The sequence below is a fragment of the Melozone crissalis genome, unplaced genomic scaffold, assembly GCF_028551555.1.
Source record: "Melozone crissalis strain CALT ecotype California unplaced genomic scaffold, PUWL_Pcris_2 ptg000176l_1, whole genome shotgun sequence".
NCBI classification, from domain to species: Eukaryota; Metazoa; Chordata; class Aves; order Passeriformes; family Passerellidae; genus Melozone; species Melozone crissalis.
This window is the reverse complement of record NW_026535943.1, coordinates 62501-89776: the sequence shown is the minus strand read 5'-3', so window position 1 is coordinate 89776 and position 27276 is coordinate 62501. Positions and strand designations below refer to the sequence as shown.

At 52.4% G+C, this 27276-nt stretch overlaps 2 protein-coding genes across 5 annotated transcripts in view; both read left to right on the top strand.

Moving 5' to 3' along the window:
* Window positions 1-3: 3 nt before the first annotated feature.
* On the top strand, window positions 4-22218 carry ANKRD16 (ankyrin repeat domain 16). 4 transcript variants are annotated; one of them, XM_054293660.1, is made up of 9 exons: window positions 4-46; window positions 2605-2946; window positions 4647-4867; window positions 9022-9064; window positions 10265-10373; window positions 11952-12113; window positions 15918-15996; window positions 19074-19262; window positions 21758-21843. In XM_054293660.1, the coding sequence occupies exons 2-9, from the start codon at window positions 2615-2617 to the stop codon at window positions 21763-21765; spliced, it is 1143 nt and encodes a 380-aa protein (XP_054149635.1). In that variant the 5' UTR covers window positions 4-46; window positions 2605-2614; the 3' UTR covers window positions 21766-21843. The 4 variants fall into 4 exon arrangements, with proteins under 4 accessions (XP_054149635.1, XP_054149634.1, XP_054149637.1 ...); XM_054293659.1 differs by lacking the exon at window positions 9022-9064 and having other exon boundaries at window positions 21758-22218; XM_054293662.1 differs by lacking the exon at window positions 11952-12113.
* A 1636-nt stretch (window positions 22219-23854) lies between these two features.
* The window catches only part of GDI2 (GDP dissociation inhibitor 2), a 17295-nt gene continuing 13873 nt past the window's right edge, over window positions 23855-27276 (top strand). The window contains exon 1 of the mRNA XM_054293667.1: window positions 23855-24024. Within this exon, the coding sequence (XP_054149642.1) occupies window positions 23980-24024 (45 nt within the window). The 5' untranslated portion in view covers window positions 23855-23979. The remainder of the gene's footprint in view (window positions 24025-27276) is intronic.

The window sequence follows — 27276 nt, the reverse complement described above, 5'->3', positions numbered from 1 at the left end:
GTCAGTATCTCCGCGCGTGACGTCACGAGCGCTCCGCGGCGCGCGGGTGGGTTGGAAAAACCGGGAATTTTCCCGCGGGAATTGCGCGGTCCGGGATGAGCTGGGGAGGGAATGAGGGAGGGATCCCGGACTGCGGGAGCCCCGAAGGGAACGGGAATTTCTGGTTTTCCTGAGGAAAAAAAGAATTTCTATTTTTTTTTTCTGAAGAAAAAAGGAATTTTTGTTTTTTTTCCTGAGGAAAAAGCGAATTTCCCGTTCGCTTGGGAGGGAAAAGGGAATTGCTGCTTTTCCTGGAGGAGGGGTTGGTGTCTGACTATCCGCAGGAAAAAGGAAATTATTCGTTTTCTAGAGGGAAAAGGGAATTTCAGGTTTTCCTGAGTAAAAAAGAAAATTTATGTATTTCCAGCTGGTTTCTGGCTTTCCTAAGAGGGACAGGAATTTTGGAGTTTTCCCAGAGGGAATGGGAATTTCTGTGTTACCAGGGGGAGAGGCTGGTTTCTAATTTTTCTGAGGGAAAATGGAAAATCCTGGTTTTCCTGAGGGAGAAACCCATTCCTGGTTTTCCATATGAAAACGCAAAATTCTCTTTTTCCTGATGGAGTAGCTAATTCCTTCTTTTCTCAAGGAAAAAGGAAGTTCCTGGTTTTCCTAAAGGAAGAGGAAATTTCGGGTTTTCTGGAGGAAGAGGTGGGGTCCTGGTTTTCCTGAGTAAAAAGAAATTGCCCATTTTTCCCTGAGGAAAAAGGGAATTTCAGGATTTCCTAAGGGAATTTTGGTTTCTGTTTTCCCTAAGGAAAAAAAGGAATTTCTTTTTGCCTAAAGAAGATGTGGCTTTCCTATTTTCCTGAGGGAAAGGCTGATTTCTGATTTTCCAGAGGGAAACTGAATTTCTACTTTTCCACAGGTTCCTGGGCATCCCAATGCAAAAAGAAACTTCTGGTTTTCCCGAGGGAAAAGGGAATTTCTGTTTTTCCTAAGGGAAATGTCAGATCCTGGATTTTCTAAGGAAAAGGCAATCCTATTTTCTGGAGGGAGAGACCAGATCCTAACTTTCCCGAGGAAAAATAATGGAATTTTTGCTTTTACTGAGGGGTGACTGCTTCCTGAATTTCAGAGGGAGAGGAAAATTCCTGCTTTTACTGAAGGAAAGGCCAGATCCCAGTTTTCTGAAGGGCAGTTTTTCATTATCCTGAGGGAGAATGAAACTTTTTCATTATTCTGAGGGGGAAGGAAATTGCTGCTTATCCTGAGGGAGAGGCCACTCCATGGATTTCCTGAGGGGAAAATTCCCATTTTTCTGGAAGCAGACACCAGGCTCTGCTTCTCCTGAGGGAAAACCTCGTTCCTAATTATCCCAACACCCCAAACCAACCACAATATTCCCCCAAATCCCAATTTTTTGCCTCTTTCCCCTCAGGCCCGGCTCCGTGGTGGAGCAGGAGATGCTGTAGCAGCTCCTGAGGCTGGTTCAGGAGGGAAACCTGGATGTGCTGTGGGATTTGTGGATTTCCTGAGGGAAAAATTCCCATTTTTCTGCAAGTAGCCACTGGTTTCTGCTACTTCTGAGGAAAAACCTCATTCTTGCTTATCCCAACCCTGCACACCAACCACAATATTCCCCAAAATCCCAATTTTTTGGACCCTTTCCCCACAGGCCCGGCTCCATGTTGGAGCAGGAGAGGCTGTGGTGGCTGCTGTGGCTGGTCCAGGAGGGAAACCTGGATGTGCTGTGTGATTTGTGGATTTTCTGAGGGAAAAATTCATGTTTTTCTGGCAGTATACACAGGTTTCTGCTTCTCCTCAGGGAAAACCTCAATCTTCCTTATCAAAACCCCCCAAACCAACCAGGATACCCCCAAAATCCTGATTTTTTTACCTCTTTCCCCTCAGGCCCGGCTCCATTGCAGAGCAGGAGAGGCAGTGGCAGCTCCCGAGGCTGGTCCAGGAGGGAAACCTGGATGTGCTGTGGGATTTATGGATTCCCTGAGGGAAAAGCTCCCATTTTTCTGGAAGAAGGCACCAGGCCTTGCTTCTCCTGAGGGAAAGCCTCATTCCTGCTTATCTCAACCCCACAAACCAACCAGGATATCCTCCAAAATCCTGATCTTTTGGCCCTTTTCTCCTCAGGCCCAACTCCATGACAGAGCAGGAGAGGCTGTGGCGGCTCCTGAGGCTGGTCCAGGAGGGAAACCTGGATGTGCTGTGGGATTTGTGGATTTCCTGAGGGAAAAGCTCCCATTTTTCTGGAAGTAGACACCAGACACTGTTTCTCCTGAGGGAAAATCTCATTCCTGCTTATCCCAACCCTGCAGACCAACCACAATATTCCCCAAAATCCCAATTTTTTGGACCCTTTCCCCTCAGGCCAGGCTCCATTGCAGAGCAAGAGAGGCAGTGGCAGCTCCCGAGGCTGGTCCAGGAGGGAAACCTGGATGTGCTGTGGGATTTGTGGATTTCCTGAGGGAAAAAAAAAGCTCCTGTTTTTCTGGAAGTAGACACCAGACTCTGTTTCTCCTGAGGGAAAACCTCAATCTTCCTTACCAAAACCCCCAAACCAACTAGGATATTTCCCAAAATCCTGATTTTTTACCTCCTTCCACTCAGGCCCGGCTCCATGGTGGAGCAGGAGAGGCTGCGGCGGCTCTTGAGGCTGGTCCAGGAGGGAAACCTGGCTCTCCTGCGGGATGAGCTGAGGCTGGATGAGGTTCCAGAGGCTCGCAGCTGGCGCTGGGGACGTTTGGGGGATTCCCTCCTGCACCACGCAGCTCGCTTGGGACACCGGGATGTGCTGGAATTCCTGGTCCACGAGGTCGGGATGGACGTGGAGGTGGCCAATGGGGACTACAAGAGACCCCTCCATGAGGCTGCGTCCATGGGGCACCTGGAATGTGTGTCCTTCCTCCTGGAGAGAGGGGCCAGCGTGGACTGCTTGAAAAAGGCTGACTGGTAGGTGCTGGGATTTGGGATTGGGTGGGGAAAGTGGGAATGTGGCTGCTGGAGGTGGTGTTTGGGATCGTGGAATGGATGGGAAGGAGCTTAAGGGTCATCCTGGGCCACCTGGGACACCTCCCACCGTCCCAGGCTGCTCCAGCCCCAGTGTCCAACCTTGGCCACTGCAGGGCTCAGGGGCAGCCCCAGCTGCTCTGGGAATCCCTTCCCAAAATCCCACCCCAGGCTCCCTCTCCAGGGAATTCCCTCCATTCCCAGCTCTCCCAGCCTGCCATTGGATCCATCCCCACCCCGACTCCTCTCCAGGAAGGGATTTTGGGGTCTGGGGGCTTCACTGGGAACCTCAGCACTCCAGGAAGGGTCTCCCTTCCCTTCGCCATCCCCAACTTCCATAAAAATCCCTGGGGATGGATTCTGAGTGTCCCAAATCCCAGAATGGTTTGGGTGGGAAGGGCCCTTCAAGCCCATCCCATTCCAGTCCCACCATCCCAGGCTGCTCCAGCCTGGCCTTGGGCACTGCAGGGATCAGGGGCAGCCCCAGCTGCTCTGGCAATGCCAGCCCAGGCAGGAATTGCTCATTGCCAAGATGCCACCCATGGCTGCCCTCTGGCAGTGGGAGCCATTCCCTGGGTGCTGTCCCTGCAGGCCTTGTCCCCAGTCCCTCTGCAGCTCTGCTGGAGCCCCTGCAGGCCCTGCCATGTGCTGGGAGCTCTCCCTGGATCCCCCCCTGCTCCAGGGGAACATTCCCAGCTCTCCCTGGATCCCTCCCTGCCCCAGGGAACATTCCCAGCTCTCCCTGGATCCCTCCCTGCTCCAGGGAACATTCCCAGCTCTGCCTGGATCCTTCCCTGCTCCAGGGAACATTCCCAGCTCTCCCTGGATCCCTGCCTGCCCCAGGGAACATTCCCAGCTCTGCCTGGATCCCTCCCTGCTCCAGGGAACATTCCCAGCTCTGCCTGGATCCCTCCCTGCTCCAGGGAACATTCCCAGCTCTCCCTGGATCCCTCCCTGCTCCAGGGGAACATTCCCAGCTCTCCCAGCCTGGCTCCAGCCCTGGAGCAGCTCCATGGATTCCTCTGGATTTGCTCCAGCAGCTCCAGGTCCTTTCATTGGGATCCCAGAGCTGGACTCCATGTGAGATCCCCTGAGTGGAGCAGAGAGGGCAGAATTCCCTTCCCCTGCTGCCCACACTGTGGATCCAGTTGGGTTTTTGGGAGAAATTCCATCCCAATCCCTCTTTTCCCCCCATTTCTCCTAAAAGCTGTGAATTACTGCTCCACTCTTCTCTTAGGGATGGAAAAATAAAACAAGGATTCTGCCCTGCTCCCAGATGAAAGCCTGGGAGGGTCCTTTGCAGCTGAACTGCCCCAAGTCCACAGGCAGCATTCCAGAGCTGGGAACTGGGGCTGTGCCAGCCTGGAGCTGAGGCCAAGATTCCACGAGCCTGGATTTGTGTGGCCGTGCTCTTCCACCCATGGATAAAAGCAGGGAGCTCTGTGCTTCCTAAGGCACACCCAAACCTTTGGGAAAAGTCTCATTTGCCTTAAAAACACAGAAAACTCTGAGGGACTGCATGGAAAAGGAGCTGGAATATTCCCTGGAACAGCAGTGCTGTAAAACCTCCTGGATCCTCAGGCAAAGCACCTGAATGAGATTTGCTGTGCCAGGTTATTTTATTTCCCCGGATCTTCTTCCAGGACTCCCCTGATGATGGCTTGCACCAGGAAAAACTTGGAAGTGATCAAAACCCTGGTGGAGCACGGAGCCAAGCCGTTGTTGAGGAACAAGGATGGCTGGAACTGCTTCCACATTGCCAGCAGGGAAGGGCACCCCGAGGTGCTCCGCTACCTGCTGGATGTGTCCCCAAGCTGCTGGGACACCGAGAGCACCACGGGGAGAACGCCTCTGCACACAGCAGGTACTGCAGGGGTGGATCAGGGAAGCCTCTGGAATCTCATCCAGCCTCAGCTCATCCTGTGGGAGAGACAGGTTTTCCTTCTGGACCAGCCTCAGGAGCTGCCATGGCTTCTCCTGCTCTGCCATGGAGCCAGGCTTGAGGGAAAAGAGGCAAAAATATCAGGATTTTGGGGGATATCCTGGTTAGTTTGGGGGATTGGGATAAGCAGGAATGAGGTTTTCCTTTAGGAGAAGCAGAGGCTGATGTCTGCTTCCAGAAAAATGGGAATTTTTCCCTCAGGAAATCCATGAATACTTAGGTTTCTCCTCAGAAGAAGGAGAGCCTGGTGTCTACTGCCAGAAAAATGGGAGCTTTTCCCTCAGGAAATCCACAAATCCCACAGCACATCCAGGTTTCCCTCCTGGACCAGCCTCAGGAGCTGCCACTGCCTCTCCTGCTCTGTTATTGAGCCGGGCCTGAGGGGAAAGAGGCAAAAAAATCAGGATTTGAGGGGATATGCTGGTTGGTTTGGGGGTAGGATAAGCAGGAATGAGGTTTTCCCTCAGGAGAAGCAGAAACCTGTGCCTACAACCAGAAAAATGGGAATTTTCCCTCAGAAAATCCTGCAGCACATCCAGGTTTCCCTCCTGGACCAGCCTCAGGAGCTGCCACTGCCTCTCCTGCTCCACCATGGAGCCAGGCCTGAGGAGAAAAGGGCCAAAAAAATCAGGATTTTGGGGGATGTTGTGGTTAGTCTGCAAGGTTGGGATAAACAGGAATGAGGTTTTCCCTCAGGAGAAGGAGAGGCTGATGTCTACTTGCAGAAAAATGGGAATTTTTCCCTCAAGAAATCCTGCAGCACATCCAGGTTTCCTGCCTGGACCAGCCTCAGGAGCTGCCACTGCCTCTCTTGCTCTGCCATGGAGCCAGGCCTGAGGGGAAAGGAGCCAGAAAATCAGGATTTTGGTTGATGTGGGGGGTTGGGATAATTAGGAATGAGGTTTTCCCTGAGGAGAAGGAGAGCCTGGTGTCTACTTCCAGAAAAATGGGAACTTTCCCCTCAGGAAATCCACAAATCCCACAGCACATCCAGGTTTCCCTCCTGAACCAGCCTCAGGAGCTGCCATGGGCTCTCCTGCTCTGTCATGGAGCCAAGCCTGAGGGGAAAGGGTCCAAAAATTCAGGATTTTAGGGGATATTGTGGTTAGTCTGCAGGGTTGGGATGAGCAGGAATGAGGTTTTCCCTCAGGAGAAGCAGAAACTGGTGTCTACTTCCAGAAAAACGGGAATTTTTCCCTCAGGAGATCCATGAATACTTAGGTTTTTCCCTCAGGACAAGCAGAATCTGGTGCCCACTTCCAGAAAAATGGGAATTTTTCCCTCAGGGAATCCACAAATCCCACAGCACATCCAGGTTTCCCTCCTGAACCAGCCTAAGGAGTCACCATGCCCTCTCCCACTCTGTCATGGAGCCGGGCCTGAGGGGATAGAGGCCAAAAAATTGGGATTTTGGGGGATATCCTGGTTTGTCTGCAGGGTTGATATAAGCAGGAATGAAGTTTTCCCTCAGGAGAAGCAGAAACTGGTGTCTACTTCCAAAAAAATGGGATTTTTTCCCTCAGGAAATCCACAAATGGGCCTCTTGGAAACTCTTGGGCTCCTTGGATCGAGTCCGTCTCTCCCTGGCACAGATGGATCCGAGCTCCCTTGGAACAGGGATGTGATTTTCCTTCCTGGTGTGAGAAGCTCCCCAGCTCCAAGCACATCCTGGCATCTGCAATTCCTGAAAGCAGCAGAGCTGCTGGGAGGAACTTTTTGGGATCTGCCTGGGGATGGATTTCTTTATCACAGCCTCAAGCTGGGCCTGGGGAGGTTCAGCTGGGATATTGGGGAAAATTCCTTCCTGGAAAGGAGTTGTAAGAATTTGTAAGCGTTGGGATGAGCTGCTCAGGGCAAGGGTGGAGTCTCCACTCCTGGAGGGATTTAAAATCTGGGGCAGTGGTGGGAATGGTTGGGCTCAAGCGCTTTTCCAACCAAAACGACTCCATGATTCCAATCATAAACTCCAAATTTTGGAGTCTCCTTGCCCTCATGCCATGGTGAGAATTCCAGGGGTCCTTTCTGTGGAGGAGAGGGACAATCCCTGCTGGGAATACTCAGGAGCTGTTGTTGGAGCCCACCATGTCCACAATTCCCTTTTCCTTGATTTTAAGGGATATTTAAAGGCAATGGGCAGGTTTAGGAATCCCAGGCATCCCCAGGATTGTTGGGAAGCACAGGAGGGCTCGGACCACATCCAGGGTGGGAATCAGGCTGTGCATTCCAGGTGTCAGCGGCAGAGATGAGCCCTGCCTGCCCAAACTCCTTTCCCAAAGAATTGAATTGGGATTGACTCCCTGGAAAATCCCGAGGTGCTGGGAGGAGCCCCTGCTGTGCTGTCACTGCTGTGCCTTTTCCAGCCCTTGCTCTGCCACTCCTGGCTCATCAGCAGTGACAATTCCAGCCCCTGGGCACCACTGAGTCCTTGTGCTTGACCTGGGAATGCAAAAACCAGGGAAGGGGTTGGTGCTGGGATCACTGCAGCTTGCCTGAAGCGGCTGATCCCGATTTTTTTAATGTTCTCCCATCCCTGCCCAGTTCTGGGTGTTGTTTCCATGGGGCTGGCAGCTCCTGTCCCTGCAGGAGATGTTGGGTGGGGATCTGGGACAGGGTCAGGAGCAGGGTGAGCTCTGGGATTTGGGATTGTCCTGTAGGAAAGGGGGAATTCTGACCTTGAGGCAAAGTAATTTCCCTGCTTTGGGATATGGGGGTACAGCTGGGATCCAGCACCTGGATTCTCCTTCCTAGAGGTGTCTCCACCTGTGTTTCCTGTGGCAAAGGCACCAATCCACAATTTGGGTGGATTTCTGGAATTTCCTGATCCAGCCAGGCCCTGGGGCAGCAGCTGGAGTGGGAGTGACTGGGAATGGGCAAGGGCTGGAATTACGGAATTAGGATTTAACCCCCCAGTGCCCTCAGTGCAATTTGATCCCAAACTGCTGCTCCCTGGTGTCCCCACACTTATCCCACGGGATATTCCCAGTTCCCAAGGCAGGAGCAGGACTGAGGGATGGTATTGGAGCTGCTGGGGGAAGCCATGTCAGGACCAAGTGCCTGTTCCAGGGGTTTCCATGGATTTCCATCCCAGGGGTGTGGCTTTGAGCACATTAACCCGTGACCAGGCCAGCTGCCTTCCTGAAGGGTCGTTTGCTCCCTCCTGCAATTATTTTTTATATGAATAAGGGTTGATTCCTTCAGCTTTGTTGCTTCTTGTATCCCGAGGGAAGAAAGCTGGGAGGAGGTAATTAGGGGATGTGGAATGCAGCAGTGGATCCCAGCTGTCCCGAGCCTCTGCTCCTGATAAAAGATGGAATTGTGAGGGATTTTTCTTCCCATGACTTGGATTTTCCATCAGCTTGGGTGAAGAACAGGCAGGGAGCAGGAGCAGAGAGCCAAAATCTGGGAATCCCTCACTGGGATTCCAGCTGAAAGCACACATTTCCCAGGAGCCCTTTTCCCATCAGCTGATGGAGCAGCTCCAGCCTTGCTTTGATATTATTTTTCTCTTGAATGTGTTCCATTTGTTTTGCAAAATGACCTGCAGGGAAAGAAAAAGAAAAAAGCTGGATCAAAGCTGTGTGAAGTGAAATGTTTAAAAAAAAATCAAGAAAAAACTGGAATATTTCAGTGCCTCGGGTTCAAATCCTCCCCCTCTGTTGTTGTTTTCCCTCTGAGATGGGTGAGGATGATGAGGTGGGAGTGGCTGAGGAGGGCTGGGAGTGTTACCCAGCATTTCCCCGGCTCTGTGTTCCTTGTGCTTCTCCCAGATCCCAATCGGGAATGAACAAATAATGGGGAGAAACCCTCTTTGTTCCAGCTGATTCTGTGGCAGATGGAGCCAGGCAGTGCCCATTCCATCCCTATTTCCTGCTTCACCTCACATTCCCAATGGCATCAGAGGAAGGGAAACCTTTTTTCTTTAATCCACCAAAAAATTTATGAGAATAAAGCCCCTTGGAGCCCCTTCAGCATCCCAAAAGGATCAGCAACCCGAGCATGCCTCGCTGTAGGAACACAATGCCACAGACCCACAACCAATCCGTGGTTTTCCTGATTTTTTTCCCCTCTTTTCCCAGCGATGCACGGCTGTTCCCAGGTCGTGGAGCTGCTCCTGGAACGGTAAGCAGGCTCCTCCCAGCTTTTCCTGCCCCAGCTGCCACTCCCTGCCAGCATTTGCACACAAAGGGTGCTTGTGCTGTTCCAGTGCCCTGCTCTCCATCCCCAGGCTGGCTCCTCCTGCTCCAGGTTTTTCCCAGCTGGGAAAGGGACAAGGATTCCCTGGGGATGGGCTCCCTCTTGCTTGTGACACAAATCCCAGTTATGTAACTCGGCCCCGGCTTTGTTTTCCCTGCTGATTCATTCCCAGTGTGACAACAGCCAGAGCAGCTTCTCTAGGCTGGGCTTATCCTTGTTTTCCTGGGGAATTGCTGGGAAGTGGCTTTAAAGCAGCTCTGTTCCCTTTCTCTGTTCTCCCTTCCCAGAGCTGGAGCAGCTTTCCCTGGGAATGGCAGCTCATCCCAGCCTGTCCATGCTTGGCTCAGCATAAACAGCTCTGTGATCTTTAATTCAGTTTTCTCTCATTTCACTGCAGTTCAACCTGAATTACATTGGTGGGCTCTGATTTTGTACATCATTCCATGAATATCTGGTTATTCCCTGCTTCCAGTGCATACCTTGTCCCTTCTGGAAACCCTCTGGTCAGGGCAAAAGGGAGTTAAAAATGATCTGTAGACCCCAAACGAGCTGAACCAGATCTCTGATCCCAAAAAAACCCCACAAATCCTTCCCCAGACCCTAAAACACCAGGAAAAATAGTCTGTGGAGGAGCTTTATACATTCCATTTTCAATCCCAGCTGCTGGGAGTCTCCTTCCATGAGGGTTTTGGAGCTGCCCACAGCTCTGGGCTGGTTTTCTCTCCTGTCCCTTGCAGGTGCCAGTACAAAGGTGACAGCAGGGACAGCTCTGTGATCTTTAATTCAGATTTCTCTCATTTCACTGGACTTGAACCTGAATGAGATTGTATTTTGTACATCATTCCATGAGGAGCTGGTTATTCCCTGCTTCCAGTGCACTCCTGGTCCCTTCTGGAAACCCTCTGGTCAGGAAAAAGGGAATCATAAACGATCTGTAGAGCCCAAATGGGCTGAACCAGATCTCTAATCCCAAAAAAAACCCCACAAATCATTCCTCAGGAAAAAATAGTCTGTGGAGGAGCTTTATACATTCCATTTTCAATCCCAGCTGCTGGGAGTCTCCTTCCATGAGGGTTTTGGAGCTGCCCACAGCTCTGGGCTGGCTTTCTCTCCTGTCCCTTGCAGGTGCCAGTACAAAGGTGACAGCAGGGACAGCTGTGGGGTCACTCCCTTCATGGATGCTCTCCAGAACGGGCACGTTGGCATCGCCCGCCTGCTCCTGCAGAGACACCAGGTGGGTGCCAGAATCCCTCAGTGCCTCCTGCAGGAGCTGCCAGGGCAGGTGAGCCACGTGTTCATCACGACTGGAGCACGAGGAGGCAAATTTCCAATTTGTAAAGAGAGAAATTGTGTAAAAAGGCAAATCCCCCCTGGAGATGGGAAGGATTTGGCTGAGTGAGGCTGTCAGGAATCAGCTCCTGGGGCAGGAATCGTGGAAGGGTTTGGATTGGAAGAACTTTAAACAAGTTTAAAAAGCTTTGAAAATCATCTCATTCCACCCCTACCACAGGCAGGGACACCTTCCATTATCCAAGGTGGCTTCAACCCTGCTTTGGACAGCTCCAGGGACCCAGGGGCAGCCCCAGCTTTGGTGTAAACGTGTCCCCAGAGCTGGTGCAGTGGGATGGTGACACCAGGCAGTGGCAGGAGGGGACAGGACATTCCCAGCACTCCAGAAGCAGCTGTGGCACAGCCAAAAGCAGCTCTTGGAATGCCAGGCTTGGCATGGAGGCTCCAGTGGCCGTGGATAACGTGGAATTGTCCATCTATGAGTTACCCAGAGCTCCTCCCTGCCCTCCCTCTCTCCTGGCAGCTCCTGCTCCTGTGCTGGCTCCCAAAAATCCCTGATTTCCTCCAGGGAATGCCATTAGAGCCAGCTGTGCACAGCAGGAACCAGAGCACTGCAATCAATCATTTATTGATTATTGATTGATTGATGGATGGATGATCCCAGCTGGTTGGGGCCCCCTCATGGCTGATTGTCCCAGAGCTGTTGGTCAGTGTGAGATCTCAGCACAGCAGTCCTGATGTGCAGAGTCACCAAAACAACCCTTAGGGGGCTCAGAAGTCCTAAAACGTTGCCAGAAGTGTCTGGTAGTTAGACTTTGATCCTGCACAAGAAACAACACCTGTATGAAGATGAGAAGGTCACACAGAGATAAATAGTGAAGAGATAAATTAATTATAGTGTGAAACACAAGTTTTAAAATCTAAGTACAAGAGAGTTCTAGAGAGACAAGATAGAAGAATTAAAGCGTGTCCTGTCCTCCTTCTTCTTCTTCTTGTCGTCCATCTTCTGTAGTAGTAGTAACACTTTGAGATTAGTTCTTACTAAATGTGCACTTGTCAATAAAAGTAAAAAGTATTAGAGAAAAAAAGTAAATATCTTATACGTAGTTTTAAGTATAAAGATAACTGACCGCCCTGAGGGCTGTCGGTGTGCTCATGGCTGACGTGCTGTGCAAACCTCTGTCGGGCCGAGAGAAGATATTGTAGATAAAAAATTAATAAACACTGAAGACCAAAAAAACCTGAAAACTCCTTTCATCCTTTAAAGCACAAGCTGCCCCAAAGCCATGCCAAACCTTTCCAAACCATCAAAAACAACCAAAGACAAGACAGGTCAGATCCTGGATTTCCTAAGGAAAAGGAAATGCTGTTTTCTGGACAGGGAAGTTTCTTGTGGTTTTAACCCCACATTGCAGGCACTGAGGGGGGACAGGTGGGAAACCTCGTGGAGGTTCCAGAGGGTGCTGATCTCACTGGGGATGGGTGCACTCTGTGTGATTCCCGTGCTGCTCCCTCCCTGCAGGCCTGTCCCACAGCTGCGGATGCCCTGGGAGCTCAGGCCCTGCACAGGGCAGCTGTCACAGCCCAGGATGGCTCCATCCACTTCCTGGTGGCCGAGCTGGGCCTGGATGTCAACGGGAGAGCGACGTCCCTGCAGCTGCCAGCCCTGCACTACGCAGCCAAGGTCTGTCCCTGCTCCCAGTCCCCTTGGGCAGCCCGGGCCAGGCACTGAACCAGCTGGATCAGGTGTTGGCCACCATGGGGGAATTGCATTCCTGGCTCATCCTGTGCCACTGTCCCTCTGCTCCTGACCTGTCCCATTCCCTGTCCCATTTCCTGTCCCATTCCTGGCCAGTCCCATTCCCTGTCCCATTCCTGACCTGTCCCATTCCCTGTCCCATTCCTGGCCAGTCCTATTCCCTGTCCCATTCCTGACCTGTCCCATTCCTGGCCAGTCCCATTCCCTGTCCCATTCCTGACCTGTCCCATTCCTGGCCAGTCCCATTCCTGGCCAGTCCCATTCCCTGTCCCATTCCTGACCTGTCCCATTCCTGGCCAGTCCCATTCCTGGCCAGTCCCATTCCCTGTCCCATTCCTGACCTGTCCCATTCCTGGCCAGTCCCATTCCTGGCCAGTCCCATTCCCTGTCCCATTCCTGACCTGTCCCATTCCTGGCCAGTCCCATTCCCTGTCCCATTCCTGACCAGTCCCATTCCCTGTTTTTTGGCTGTCAGAAGAAATGTGGGAAGCAAGTGAGGGTGGGATTCTCTGCTCTGGTGAGATCCCACCAGATCCCAGCCCTGGGGACACAGCAACAGCACCTGGAGCTGCTGGAGAGAGTCCAGAGGAACCCATGGAGCTGCTGCAGGGCTGGAGCCAGGCTGGGAGAGCTGGGAATGTTCCCCTGGAGCAGGGAGGGATCCAGGGAGAGCTGGGAATGTTCCCTGGAGCAGGGAGGGATCCAGGGAGAGCTGGGAATGTTCCCCTGGAGCAGGGAGGGATCCAGGGAGAGCTGGGAATGTTCCCTGGGGCAGGGAGGGATCCAGGGAGAGCTGGGAATGTTCCCCTGGAGCAGGGAGGGATCCAGGCAGAGCTGGGAATGTTCCCCTGGAGCAGGGAGGGATCCAGGGAGAGCTGGGAATGTTCCCTGGAGCAGGGGGGGATCCAGGGAGAGCTCCCAGCACATGGCAGGGCCTGCAGGGGCTCCAGCAGAGCTGCAGAGGGACTGGGGACAAGGCCTGCAGGGACAGCACCCAGGGAATGGCTCCCACTGCCAGAGGGCAGCCATGGGTGGCATCTTGGCAATGAGCAATTCCTGCCTGGGCTGGCATTGCCAGAGCAGCTGGGGCTGCCCCTGATCCCTGCAGTGCCCAAGGAAAGGCTGGAGCAGCCTGGGATGGTGGGACTGGAATGGGATGGGCTTGAAGGGCCCTTCCCACCCAAACCATTCTGGGATTTGGGACACTCAGAATCCATCCCCAGGGATTTTTATGGAAGTTGGGGATGGCAAAGGGAAGGGAGACCCTTCCTGGAGTGCTGAGGTTCCCAGTGAAGCCCCCAGACCCCAAAATTCCTTCCTGGAGAGGAGTCGGGGTGGGGATGGATCCAATGGCAGGCTGGGAGAGCTGGGAATGGAGGGAATTCCCTGGAGAGGGAGCCTGGGGTGGGATTTTGGGAAGGGATTCCCAGAGCAGCTGGGGCTGCCCCTGACCCCTGCAATGGCCAAGGTTGGACACTGGGGCTGGAGCAGCCTGGGACAGGGGGAGCTGTCCCTGCCATGGCTGGGGTGGCACTGGAGGGGCTCTGGGGTCCTTCCCACCCCTGGAATTCCATGTTTGTGTCCAGCTGCCTGCAGAGGACGGACAGGAGATGTCCAAAAGTGGGAAAGGAGAGCTGGGAAGGTGGGGGGAGCTCCCAGAATTTTATCAGTGTCCTTCACACCAGAGTTGTTTTGAATTCCAGAACCATTGGAGCTTTCTCCTGCTCCCAGCCCGTGTGGGGAGCAGAGCTGTGGGTCCTGCAGCATTCCCTGGAATGCAGAGCAGATCCCAAAACTTCCCTGCTGATCAGGATCCCTCCTGGGATCCAGCTGGCAGCACAGGAATGTCTCTGCTCAGACCCAGGGATGTTAAACCCAGGATTTTGGGTTGTAGTGGAAATTAAACTTCATTCCAGTGCCCTGATCCTACAGAAACATCTGGGAATGCAGAGCAGATCCCAAAACTTCCCTGCTGACCAGGATCCAGCTGGCAGCACAGGAATGTCCCTGCTCAGACCCAGGGATGTTAAACCCAGGATTTTGGTTTCTAGTGGGAATTATATATCATCTCAGTGCCCTGATCCTACAGAAACATCTGGGAATGCAGAGCAGATCCCAAAATTTGCTGTTGACCAGGATCCCTTCTGGGATCCACTTTGCAGCACGGCAATGTCCCTGCTCAGATCCAGGGATGTTAAACCAGGATTTTGGGTTGTAGTGGGAATTGAACCTCATGCCAGTGCCCTGCCCCTACAAACCCATCCGTGCCACTCCCTGGGCATGCTGGCACCATCCAGCCTGGCACAAAGGAGCCCTTTCTCCCATTCTCCTGGCCTCCTGCTCCCAGCAGCCACGCTCAAAGCCCTTGTGGTTGCCAAGGGTACGTCGAACAGCAGGGCTCTGGGGGGAATACAACGTGCCTTGGAGGAAATCCCAGCTCTGGGAGTTGGGAATGACTGCATGGGATTCTCTCCCTTCCCTCCCCAGCCTTGGTGTCACTTTGTATTTACAGCACCACTCGTTTGCCTGGTGGGTTGTGGTTTTATCTCCCTCTTTTCTTATTCTTTTGCATTTATAAACACATGAAAATCAAATTATTTTTTCAATTCAATTTGCTGCCAGGGCTGTGGCAGCTGCAGCAGTTCCTGGCTCGGTGTCTCTGCCATGGAATTGGGTTTGCAGGGAAATGGGAGCCTTGGGATCAGGGAAGATGCTGCGGAATCCTGTGGGAATAGGGAAAAAGAGAGGGGAGAGGGGGGATAAAAATGAGAGCTTTCCATTCCCAGGCTGCAGGACAAAGACTGATTCATGGCACTGAGGATGTAATTCCAAAATCAGGCGTGTTATTTAGGGAAAAGGGATTTATTTCTGGAAAAGCCTGTGCAGGGTGGAAGGAAGGGGGGGCTGTGCTGGGTTTTTCCCTGTGGAATTTGAAATTGGCTCCTGGCAGAGGAAGGAGGGAGGGAGGACACAGTGGATTGGGGCTGGATCTTTTCCCAGGGGATCCCAGATCCTGGAGGGATCCTTTGGGAAATGCCAGTGCCTGAGGGAGGCAGATGAGCAACAGCCCAGATCAGCAACAGGTTCTGCTCCTGGAGCTGGAATAACCTTGGGAACATCAACTCCAGATCCCCTGGGAATGGAGGGATTTGAAACTCAACGTTGGAGAGACCTCAGAGCCCCTGCCAGGGCCTAAAGGGGCTCAGGAGAGAGACCTGGGATAAGGGATGGACACAGGGAATGGCTCCCACTGCCAGAGGGCAGCCATGGATGGCATCTTGGGAATTGGGAATTCCTGCCTGGGCTGGCATTGCCAGAGCAGCTGGGGCTGCCCCTGATCCCTGCAGTGCCCAAGGCCAGGCTGGGCACTGGGGCTGGAGCAGCCTGGGACAGTGGGAGGTGTCCCTGCCATGGATGGGGTTGGCATTTGATGATCTTTAAGGATTTTTTCAAACCCAAACCAGCTGGGATTTTAGGAAGTGCCTGGTGGCACCTTTCTGACTAATTCCCATGGGATAATAATTCCCATGGGATGACAAGAATCCCATGGGATGACAATTCCTGCCCCATGGATCTGATCTGAAGGAGCTGAGCCTGATTCCCACCTGCTCCCAGATCCTCTGGAGCTCCTGGTGCCCCCAGACCTGACCAGGGCAGGGCAGATCTGTGCAGCCCCAGGATAGGGATGGATCCCAGCCCAGAGCTGATCCCAAATTTCACGTTCTGCAGGAAGGACATGGCCACACCATCCAGACCCTGCTGTCCCTGGGCGCTGATCTCCAAGCCAAGGATGGGAAGGGCCGTTCTGGTGAGAATTCCAAGCTGCTTTTCCCAGCTTTATGTGACACCAAGAGCTTCCACAAGCACATCCCAAGCTCAGCAGGCAGGGAGATGCCAAATCCATGGATACATTTTCTCTGGGGACAGTGTGAGGCATCATCCCAGGGGTTTTTGGGCATTTTGCATTCCCTGGCTTTCAATTTGCATTTTTCATTCCCTGGATTTCAATTTTCTGGAATTTCTGCTGGGGGTTTTCCCTTGGGGGAAGACCAGAGATGTGAATTGGGAAATTCCTGCTTATTTTTCTGAGGAGCTCCAATGCTGCCTCTCCCCCATCCAATTTGGCTGGAATGATCCTGTTGGAAGCAGGTTGGATGGACAAACACAAGGACTGAGCTCTCCAGCCTCAATTCCTCAGCAAACAGCCTGGAAAAGGCTGATGAGCAAATAACACCAGAGAGCTGGCACGGAGATGGAGTTGCTATAGCGATGCCGGAGAGTCGGCATTCCCAGCGGGAGAGGCTCAGGCAGCTCTTGCATCAGCATCTCCCAAAAAAAAAAAAAAAAATTAAAAATTCAAATTAAAAAAAGATAAATGTGGTTCAGCCATTGCCCAAATTGTCAAATTCCCCAGCCCTGGGGTTGGTTAAAGCCATGTTTCAGCAGCGCCCTCCATCTCTCCCTCCGCCCCCTCGGTGACTAAATCCGAGCTCTGCTGAGCTCATCCAACCCTGGCATGTTTTTTCCTGTGGCTCCTCCTTGGCTGAGTTTGGGTCACTGCGTCCTTGGGAAGCTTCTCATCCACGTCAGGATTACCCAGAGGGATCAGGATGCCTCCTTGGATCACATGGAAGGAGGATTCTTAACAGTGAGGGTGGGGAGGGGCTGGGCTGGAATTGCCAGAGCAGCTGGGGCTGCCCCTGATCCCTGCAATGCCCAAGGCCAGGCTGGGCACTGGGGCTGGAGCAGCCTGGGACCGGGGGAGGTGTCCCTGCCATGGCAGGAGGGTGGGACTGGATGATCCCAAATTAATCTGCAATTCCATCCCAATCCCAAAGCCATCCAGGTAGAATTGGATGATCTTTAACTGGATGATCCCAAACTCAATCCTGTGATTCCATCCCAACCCCAAAACCATCCAGGTGGAACTGATGATCTTTAAGATCAGACTCAATAACCCCAAACTCAATCCTGCAATTCCATCCCAACCCCAGAACCATCCAGGTGGAACTGGATGATCCCAAACTTAACCCTGTGATTCCATCCCAACCCCAAAACCATCCAGGTGGAACTGATGATCTTTAAGATCAGACTCAATAACCCCAAACTCAATCCTGCAATTCCATCCCAACCCCAGAACCATCCAGGTGGAACTGGATGATCCCAAACTTAACCCTGTGATTCCATCCCAACTCCAAAACCATCCAGGTGGAATTGGATATCTTTAAGATCAGACTCAATAACCCCAAACTTAATCCTGGGATTCTATCCCAACCCAAAAACTATCCAGGAGGAACTGGATGTTCTGTAACTGGGTGATCCCAAACTGAATCCTGCAATTCCATTCCAACCCCAAAAACCATCCATGTGGGACTGCATGATCTTTAACTGGATGATCCCAAACTCAATCCTGCAATTCCATCGCAACCCCAAAAACCATCCAGGTGGAACTGGATGATCCCAAACCTAATCCTGAAATTCTATCCCAACCCGAAACCATCCAGGTGGAACTGGATGATCCCAAACTCAATCCTGCAATTCCATCCCAACCCCAAAACCATCCATGTGGGACTGGATGATCTTTAACTGGATGATCCCAAACTCAATCCTGAAATTCCATCCCAACCCGAAACCATTCAGGTGGAACTGGATGATCCCAAACTCAATCCTGTGATTCTATTCCAACCCAAAACCATCCAGATGGAACTGGATATCTTTAAGATCAGACTCAATAACCCCAAACTTAATCCTGCGATTCTCTCCACACCCAAAAACCATCCAGGAGGAACTGGATGTTCTGTAACTGGATGACCCCAGACTGAATCCTGTGATTCCATCCCAACCCCAAAATCATCAGGTGGGACTGGATATCTTTAAGATCAGACTCAATAACCCCAAATTTAATCCTGCAATTCCATTCAAGCACAAAACCATCCAGGTGGAACCGGATGATCCCAAACTCAATCCTGTGATTCCATCCCAACCCCAAAACCATCCAGGTGGAACTGATGATCCCAAACTCAATCCTGTGATTCCATCCCAACCCCAAAACCATCCAGGTGGAACCGGATGATCCCAAACTCAATCCTGTGATTCCATCCCAACCCCAAAACCATCCAGGTGGAACTGATGATCCCAAACTCAATCCTCCGATTCTATCCCAACCCCAAAACCATCCAGGTGGAACTGGATGATCCCAAACTGAATCCTGCGATTCCATCCCAACCCCAAAACCATCCAGGTGGAACTGGATGATCCCAAACTCAATCCTGTGATTCCATCCCAACCCCAAAACCATCCAGGTGGAACTGGATGATCTTTAACTGGATGATCCCAAACTCAATCCTCTGATTCTATCCCAACCTCAAAACCATCCAGGTGGAACTGATGATCCCAAACTCAATCCTCCGATTCTATCCCAACCCCAAAACCATCCAGGTGGAACTGGATGATCCCAAACTCAATCCTGTGATTCCATCCCAACCCCAAAACCATCCAGGTGGAACTGGATGATCCCAAACTCAATCCTGTGATTCCATCCCAACCCCAAAACCATCCAGGTGGAACTGGATGATCCCAAACTCAATCCTGTGATTCCATCCCAACCTCAAAACCATCCAGGTGGAACTGGATGATCCCAAACTGAATCCTGCGATTCCATCCCAACCCCAAAACCATCCAGGTGGAACTGGATGATCTTTAACTGGATGATCCCAAACTCAGTCGTGCGATTCTATCCCAACCCAAAACCCCAAACCCCTCCATAACCCCACAGTGCCGAACCCCATTTTCCCCCCTGCCCTGTTTATCCCCCTGGGGATGCATTTTCCTGCAGAGCAGGGTGGGGCAGGCCCAGGAGGTGACAGGGCGCTGCTGTGTCCCCAGCCCTGCACGTGGCCAGCGCCGGGCAGCGCGCAGGGGCCGTGGGGGCCCTGCTGCGGGCCGGGCTCCAGGACGCTCCTGATGCCACGGGAACGCTGGCCCAGCAGCTGGCCAGGAGCCCTGATGTCATCCAGCTCTTCAGGGGACACCAGGCAGCACCTGAAGAGGAGGAACCTGCTCCTTTTCCACACGGTACAGTGGTCATTCCTTGTCACAGGGGTTCCATGCTGTTGTCTCCTATCATAAAAGTTTCACATCTCCTTGGTGTTTCTCGTGGGCAACTCCTCACAGCACTGACCCTTTGTCCTTCACAAGGCACCCAACAAACTCCAGCTCTCTCCTCACCCAGCCACCCCACTCTTTTACAGCCCTCATCCTCCTTGGTCACAGCTGTGGCCTGTTCCTAATCTTTGATAACTGGCCCAGTTGCAGCTCCTTAGGGCTGGGATCCACAGACCTTGTTGGTGTTTCTCATGGGCAGCTCCTCAGAGCACTGACTCCTTCACAAAGCACCCAACTAACTCAAAATCCCTTCTCACCACCACCCCACTCTGTTATAGCATCTTCTTCTCCTTGGACACAGCTGTGGCCTGTTCCTAACCTTTGATAATTGGCCCAGTTGCAGCTCTTTAGGGGTGAGATCCACACCCTTTGTTGGTGTTTCTCATGGGCAGCTCCTCAGAGCACTGACTCCTTCACAAAGCACCCAACTGACACAAATTCCCTTCTCATCAGCCACCCCACTCTTTTGTATCACTCTTCTTCTCCTTGGTCACAGCTGTGGCCTGTTCCTAACCTTTGATAACTGGCCCAGCTGCAGCTCTTTAGGGGTGAGATCACTTTCTACACAATTTTTATTTTCTGACCTTCTATCCCCCCACAACAAACTGCTTTTCCCATCCCAAATCCAGCAGTGGGATGGAGCCTGTGGCCCTGGGTGTGATTGTCACTCAGGGGCACAGCCCAGCACGGGGCCCTGTTGTCCCTCAGCCCATGGATCCAGCCTGGCCAGATCCCTCTGGCAGAGCCACATCCCACCCGGCCTGGTGGGAGCCCAGAACTGACTGAAGGTGCCCTTGGTCTGTTGGCATCTTATTGCAGTGGTTTCATATCACAAAAGTTATCTTCTTATCACAAAAGTTGTCTCCTATCACAAAAGTTCCACACCTTCTTGGTGTTTCTCATGGACAGCTCCTCACAGCACTGACTCTTTCTCCTTCACAAAGCACCCAACTGACTCCAATTCCCTTCACACCACCACCCCACTCTTTTATAGCATCTTCTTCTCACTGGGTACAGCTGTGGCCTGTTAAAGTCAGGCTGTTCCTAATCTTTGATAACTGGCCCAGCTGCAACTCCTCAGGGGTAAGATTACTTTCTACACCATCTTTATTTTCTTACGTTCTATCCCCCTACAATTCCTTGCCAGATTGAGGGAAACAGCTGAATAAAATCCCCATATTGATCCCCAAAGTCAGGAGTCTCTTTAAATTAAGGATCCCCCAAATAAGGGACTTGCCCCATAAACAGAATCCCCTTCAATTGTATCCCCCACTAATGAGAGGTCCCCCAAAATTAAGAACCACCCCCAAATAGAGGATTCTCCCCTAAATTGAGGAAAAACCCTAAACTGAGGAAAAACCCCTAAACTGAGGAAATTCCCCCCCCCCCCAAAATTGAAGACCCCCCGAATGGAGGACCCCTCCCCAGACTGAAAACTCCTCCAGATTGATGAATACCCTAAACAGAGGAACCCCTTAGATGAAGGAGCCCCCAAAAACTGAGGATTCCCCCAAGTTTAGATCTGTCCCCAAATAAAGAACCCCCTTCAATTGTATCCCCCACTATTGAGAGAACCCCCAAAAATAAAAAACCCTCAAATAGAGGATCCTCCCCTAAATTGAGGAAAAACCCCTAAATTGAGGAAATCCCCCCCAAATTGAGGACTCCCTAAATGGAAGACCGCTCCCCAGACTGAAAACTCCCCCAAACTGATAAATACCCTAAACAAAGGAACCCCCCCAGGTTAAGGAGCCTCCCAAAACTGAGGATCCCCCCAAGTTTAGGTCTGCCCCAAATAAAGAACCACCCTTCAATTGTATCCCCCCACTATTGAGAGGACCCCAAAAATTAAGAAACCCTCAAATAGAGGATCCTCCCCTAAACTGAGGAAAAACCCCTAAATTGAGGAAACCTCCCCCAAACTGAGGACCCCCTAAATGGAGGATTCTCACCCAGACTGAAAACTCCCCCAAATTGATGACTATCCTAAACAAAGGGACCCCCCAGGTTAAGGAGCTCCCCAAAACTGAGGATTCCCCCAAGTTTAGATCTGTCCCCAAATAAAGAACCCCCCCATAAAATCAAGATTTTTACTCAAATTTGAGCAGAGGAGCCAAGCTTGGCATTGGGGAGTAGATTTAGGAGAAATGTTTGAAATAGGATTGTCTCAAAGGATAATGGAGGTGATGGGTGTGGGCTCTTCCCTGGGAGGGTGGGGAGGGCCTGACCAGGTTCCCAAAAAAGCTGTGGCTGCTCCATCCCTGGAAGTGTCCAAGGCCAGGCTGGAGCAGTCTGGGAGAGTGGGATGAGATGATCTTCAAGGTCCCTTCCCACCCAAATTATCACATTCCTGTTCTGATCCGTGGTTATAAATTTATTTTCTTCTTTCACCTCTTCCTGTGCAGCTCCCTGAAACAGAAACCATCCAGGGAAGTGCCACTTCCAGGGATCCTCGTGGCTTTTCCTGGGAATCTCCACACCCTGAACATCCCCATGGAGAAAATCCACCTGGATCATGGATTTACCTGCTCTCCACAAATCCCTTAAACTGCAATCATTTGCAATTTAATTTTTTATGTGACCTCTTTGGGTAGCACAGAGACTCTTGAAGCTGCACCAACCTTTTGAATCCTCTTTGTAGGCCACAGCTGATCCCAAAACCTGCAGGAATCTGTGGTGGGACCTCAGCCTTGTGAGGACATCAGGGATCTCTGGGTCAGACTAAAACAAGGAGGTGTTTTATCCCAGACTGGAATTCTGGGCAATTCCCAGCACTGGTGAACTTTAAATCCCAATAATCTGCTCCTGGAATTCCCAGCAAGGTAAGAGCAGCTGCAGCTGTTGGGTTTGTGCAGCTGGAATTATAAATTCCATCCAAAACCCATGTGTCCTCGTCTGTTTGTGATGCCAGGAGTCAAAAACTGATGGAATTCTGCTTTTTTGGGGATGGCAGATGTTAAAAATCAGGCAGGGAGTGAGGTAAGGTGTGCACCATGAGCCATGGTTGGGTTTGAGTGGGAAATTCCCACCTTGCTCTCCCTGGAGCAGCCCCTGGGTAGGTGAGGAAATTATTTTATTCCTCCAAAAGGAATAAAAAAAAATTAAAGGATTAAATTTAAAATTTAAAGATCCAATTTAAGCCCATAAATCCAGCTCTGGCCTCCCTGCAGCAGGAAATGCAAGGAGCTGCTTAATTCCCATTTTTTATCATTTTAATAAACCATGGAATATCGGTGTCCTCCCAGTATTGCTGATGAGAAAAACCAGTGGGAATGTTCCCAAATATCCATGGAAACACAAAGGGGAAACTCCTCAAAAACATGGGAATGCCTCAAAACACCAAGGGGAACGTGCATTATTTTGGGGGTTGGAAAAGGAATGTAGATTCAGCTTTGTGCCTGCAAAATTCCTCCAGGGAATTCTGGTTTTTCCAAAAACTTTTCCTTCCTGTTTTTTATTCCCAAACAATTGGGATGTAGGAATGCAGCCTAATTAGGGGTTTTTGTTGGGATAGTTGGCACATTTCTAATTAAAAGTGGTTCATGGGGTGCCTGGGATGGGATGGGAAAGCATCAGATGTGGAGGGATTGGGGGGTCCAATTAAACCCCCCTAAACTGAGGAACCCCCTCATTTAAAGACCCCATTAAACTGACAACCCCCCCCTAATTTAAGGACCTCCCTAAATTGAGGATGCCCCCCAGTGAACCCCCTAAATTGAGGGGCTCCCCAATATTAAGGAACATCTCCAAACTGAGGATCCCCTTGAAATTAAGGATGCCCCAAATAGGGGACTCCCCCCAAAAAGAGAACCCCATTCAATTGTATCCCCCACTAATGAGAGGTCCTCCAGAATTAAGAATCATCCCCAAATAGAGGATTCTCCCCTAAATTGAGGAAAAACCCCCAAATTGAGGAACCCCCAAATGGAGGATCCCCCCCAGACTGAAAACTCCCCCAAACTGATGAATACGCTAAATAGAGGAACCCCCAGGTTAAGGAGCCCACCAAAACTGAGGAACCCCCAGCCTGGGTCTGTCCCCAAATAAAGAACCCCCCATAAACCGAGGGCCCCTCTCCAAGTGGAGGAAATTCCCTAAACTGAGGAATCCCCCAAACTGAGGATCCATGAAAATTGAGGACCACCCCCCATTGAAGGGCCCCCCTAAACTGAGACCACCCCAAATAAAGGACTCCCCCAAACAAAGGACTCTCCCAAACTGAGGGCTCCCTAAACTGAAGTCCCCCTCAAATTGTGAACCCCATAAATGAAGGAGCCCCCCAAATTTAGGACCCCCCCCCCAATATAAAGGCTCCCCCCTGCGCACACCGAGCCCATAGGGGTGGCCATGGAACTGCGCATGCGTGCCGCGCCCCCACCACGGTGGCAGCGCCGCTCGCGCGCGCATCGCTCCCGCCCCTTGAGTGACGGCCCCGCCAGCCAATGGCGTGGCGCATCCGGCCGTGATTGGCAGGCGCGTGGGCGGGGCGCAGGTGGCCCGGCCCCGCCCCTCCCGGCGCGGTCCCCTCACGGCGGCGGCTCCATTTTCTCGCGCTCCCGCGGCCCCCGCGTAGCGCCCGGTTTGCCTCAGCCCCGGCCGAGAGACCCCCGAGACACCGCGCGCCGCCATGAATGAGGAGTACGACGTGATCGTGCTGGGCACCGGCCTCACGGTGAGGAGCAGCCGCCGCCCGCTCGCGCCTCGGGCCTGCTGCGGGCGGCCGCCGCCCTGCCCCGCCCCGCCGCCCCCCCTCCGCCATCCCCCGGCTCCTGCGGCTGACCCCCTTCCCCGGCTCTCACCCACCCCCCGCCGCTGTCCTTTGCCCGTCTATCACCTGATCATCCCCCCCCGGCTGGGTGTGAGCCCCCCCCGCCTGGGGCGCTCGGGGCTTTATCCCCTCCCCCAGGGTGTGCGGTGCCCTCCCCGGTCTCTCACCTGATTCTCACCCCACTCGCCCCATTCAGGCCGTGTTCTTCAGCTGTCACCTGTCCATCGTAGCCCCCCCCCCCCCTCTGTCTGGGTGCTTCTCCCTGTCCTTATCCCTAAAATTACTGGGGATCTGGTGTATGTGACCCCCTGGGGGACCCCTGGGTGCTTTCCCCTGTCATTAATTATCTCAACACCCCCTCGGCTTCAGTCCCACCCCCACCCTGGATCCTTTCCCATTCATCTCCAGCCCAGCCTGGGATCCTCCCCCTCCGCCCCTCAGCATTACCCGTGGGTCTGGTGCGTGTGACCCCCCCGGGGGACCCCTGCCTCATTTCCCCATCATTAACTCTCACAGCACCCCGCAGCTCCAGTCCCATCCCCACCCTGGATCCTTCTCCCCATCCCTAACTGGACCCCCGGGTGGGGTTTTTATATGATTTTTATATATATATATATATTTTATAAGAGCTCCTCGTGTTTGGATATCCCCGTCCCCGATCCCCGCCGCTCCCAGGGGGCCCCAGGAAATGCGGTTGTTTTGCGGAGGGAGGGCGTGGGGAGACTCGGACAATAAAACGCCGACGGGCATTTATTGCCTTTCATTTATTTTTTTAATTATTACCTTATTTTTTTCCATTCACGCATCCCTTCCCCCTTCCCCCCCGTACCCCAAGTCTAACGTGGCTGCAGGTCCGTGCAGGGTGGAGGCAGCCGTGCTTATCCCCCCCCCTCCATCCCCATTCCCGCTCCGCCTTTGCAGCCTTCGGCTCCATCCAGCCCTGACTGCAGCAGGAGGGGGATGGGAGGCTGGCGAGCCTGTCAGATTTCCCTTATTCCCCCCTCCAAAAAAAATCCCCTTTCCTGCGATGTGGCTGCATCCCGGTGATCCCTGAGGAGAGCTGACAGCTGATGGGGTGCGGCGGAGGGAGGGGGACGAGCCCTGGTGGGGCTTTGTCCTATTGTGGAGGATGCAGCCCGCGCCGCAGGCAGCCCTGGGGAAAAAAACATGGCAGTGCCGCTGCCCGGGAGGTTTGCAGGGGGATTTCTGCCCGGTCCTGCATCCCCGGAGGCCGAGAGATGCCACGGGAGGGCGGATTGCAGGTTCCAAACGCGAGGCATTGTTTGGGGAAGGGGGGAAGAAAATCCAATATGGTGGAAAGGTTTTCCTCCTTGTGCAAGTGGCCTTTCCTGCTTTTGTTCCCTCCTGCTGGTGGGGAGAGGTGGCTGGACAAAGGGATCTCTTTGGGGTTGGCCCAGTGGGGTTCCCCCATTTCCCCTGGGATGGGGATCAAATTGAAATCCAGGCGTGGTTTGGGTGCTGTGATTGATGGGGCTGCTGACACAGGAGCCCACTGAAGGCACAGCTGGGTTATCATCCCCCTCTTTTGGGTTTGGGGAGAAGGGTGACACAAGGAAAGGTGTAAGGAAGGTGTAAGGTGTACCCTGAATGTGGCACAAAGGGAAAGGTGTAAGGTGTACCTGGGATGTGGCACAAGGAAAGGTGTAAGGAAGGTGTAAGGTGTACCCTGAATGTGGCACAAGGAAAGGTGTAAGGTGTACCCTGAATGTGGCACAAAGGGAAGGTGTAAGGTGTACCTGGGATGTGGCACAAGGAAAGGTGTAAGGTGTACCTGGGATGTGGCACAAGGAAAGGTGTAAGGTGTACCTGGGATGTGGCACAAGGAAAGGTGTAAGGTGTACCTGGGATGTGGCGCAAAGGAAAGGTGTAAGGAAGGTGTAAGGTGTACCTGGGATGTGGCACAAGGAAAGGTGTAAGGAAGGTGTAAGGTGTACCCTGAATGTGGCACAAAGGGAAGGTGTAAGGTGTACCTGGGATGTGGCACAAGGGAAGGTGTAAGGAAGGTGTAAGGTGTACCCTGAATGTGGCACAAGGAAAGGTGTAAGGTGTACCTGGGATGTGGCACAAGGGAAGGTGTAAGGAAGGTGTAAGGTGTACCTGGGATGTGGCACAAGGAAAGGTGTAAGGAAGGTGTAAGGTGTACCTGGGATGTGGCACAAGGGAAGGTGTAAGGAAGGTGTAAGGTGTACCCTGAATGTGGCACAAGGGAAGGTGTAAGGTGTACCTGGGATGTGGCACAAGGGAAGGTGTAAGGAAGGTGTAAGGTGTACCCTGAATGTGGCACAAGGGAAGGTGTAAGGTGTACCCTGAATGTGGCACAAGGGAAGGTGTAAGGTGTACCTGGGATGTGGCACAAGGGAAGGTGTAAGGAAGGTGTAAGGTGTACCCTGAATGTGGCACAAGGGAAGGTGTAAGGTGTACCCTGAATGTGGCACAAGGGAAGGTGTAAGGAAGGTGTAAGGTGTACCTGGGATGTGGCGTAAGGGAAGGTGTAAGGTGTACCCTGAATGTGGCACAAGGGAAGGTGTAAGGTGTGTGTCCATCTGCTCCAGGGGACACCCAACTGTCCCAGCTGCTTTCATTCCTTTCCAGGCTCTCCTTTGAGGAGGAGCAATGGCTTAGGAGGAAAAGCTTCTTCCCCTTGGTAGGGAAAGCTGGAGCCTGTCCTAAAGCCTGGCCCAGCCCAGCCAAGCAGGGAAAGGCACTTTTGGGGAGGTGAAATATAATGAGCTTGTAGTGAAGGGGCCTCCAATAGATCGGAGCTGCATTAAAATGTTAATTTATGCTTTAGTGTGAGCGGGGTATCAAGTTGGTGAACGCTGGGGCTTAATCTCAAACTGACAAATGCCAGTGTAAATTTGACAAAAGGCCTCTTGTGAAATCACTTTTAAGACAAGCTCCTGCTAATGAGCAGCGGTTGAGTTAAAAGGAATAAATTAGGGCCGAATTTTAAGGTGTGCTGACCAAACTGCAGAGCCTGGGAATATCCAGGAGCTCGGATTTTGCTGCTGGTGTGCTGGCTTTGCCTCTGAAATACCAATTAGGGTGGGCTTCGTCTCGTCTTGAGCAGCTCATGTGGAAAAGAATGGAAAGCAGAGGTGCTGGTGCAGCCATGCCAGAATTCCTGCTGCTGGC

Excerpts from the sequence above, each read along its gene's own strand:
- ANKRD16 (XM_054293659.1), top strand. The coding sequence starts at position 2,615 with ATGGTGGAGCAGGAGAGGCTGCGGCGGCTCTTGAGGCTGGTCCAGGAG. Across the intron at positions 4,868-10,264 it reads AACGCCTCTGCACACAGCAG|GTGCCAGTACAAAGGTGACA; the intron begins GTACTGCAGGGG and ends TGTCCCTTGCAG. Across the intron at positions 12,114-15,917 it reads CCCTGCACTACGCAGCCAAG|GAAGGACATGGCCACACCAT; the intron begins GTCTGTCCCTGC and ends CACGTTCTGCAG.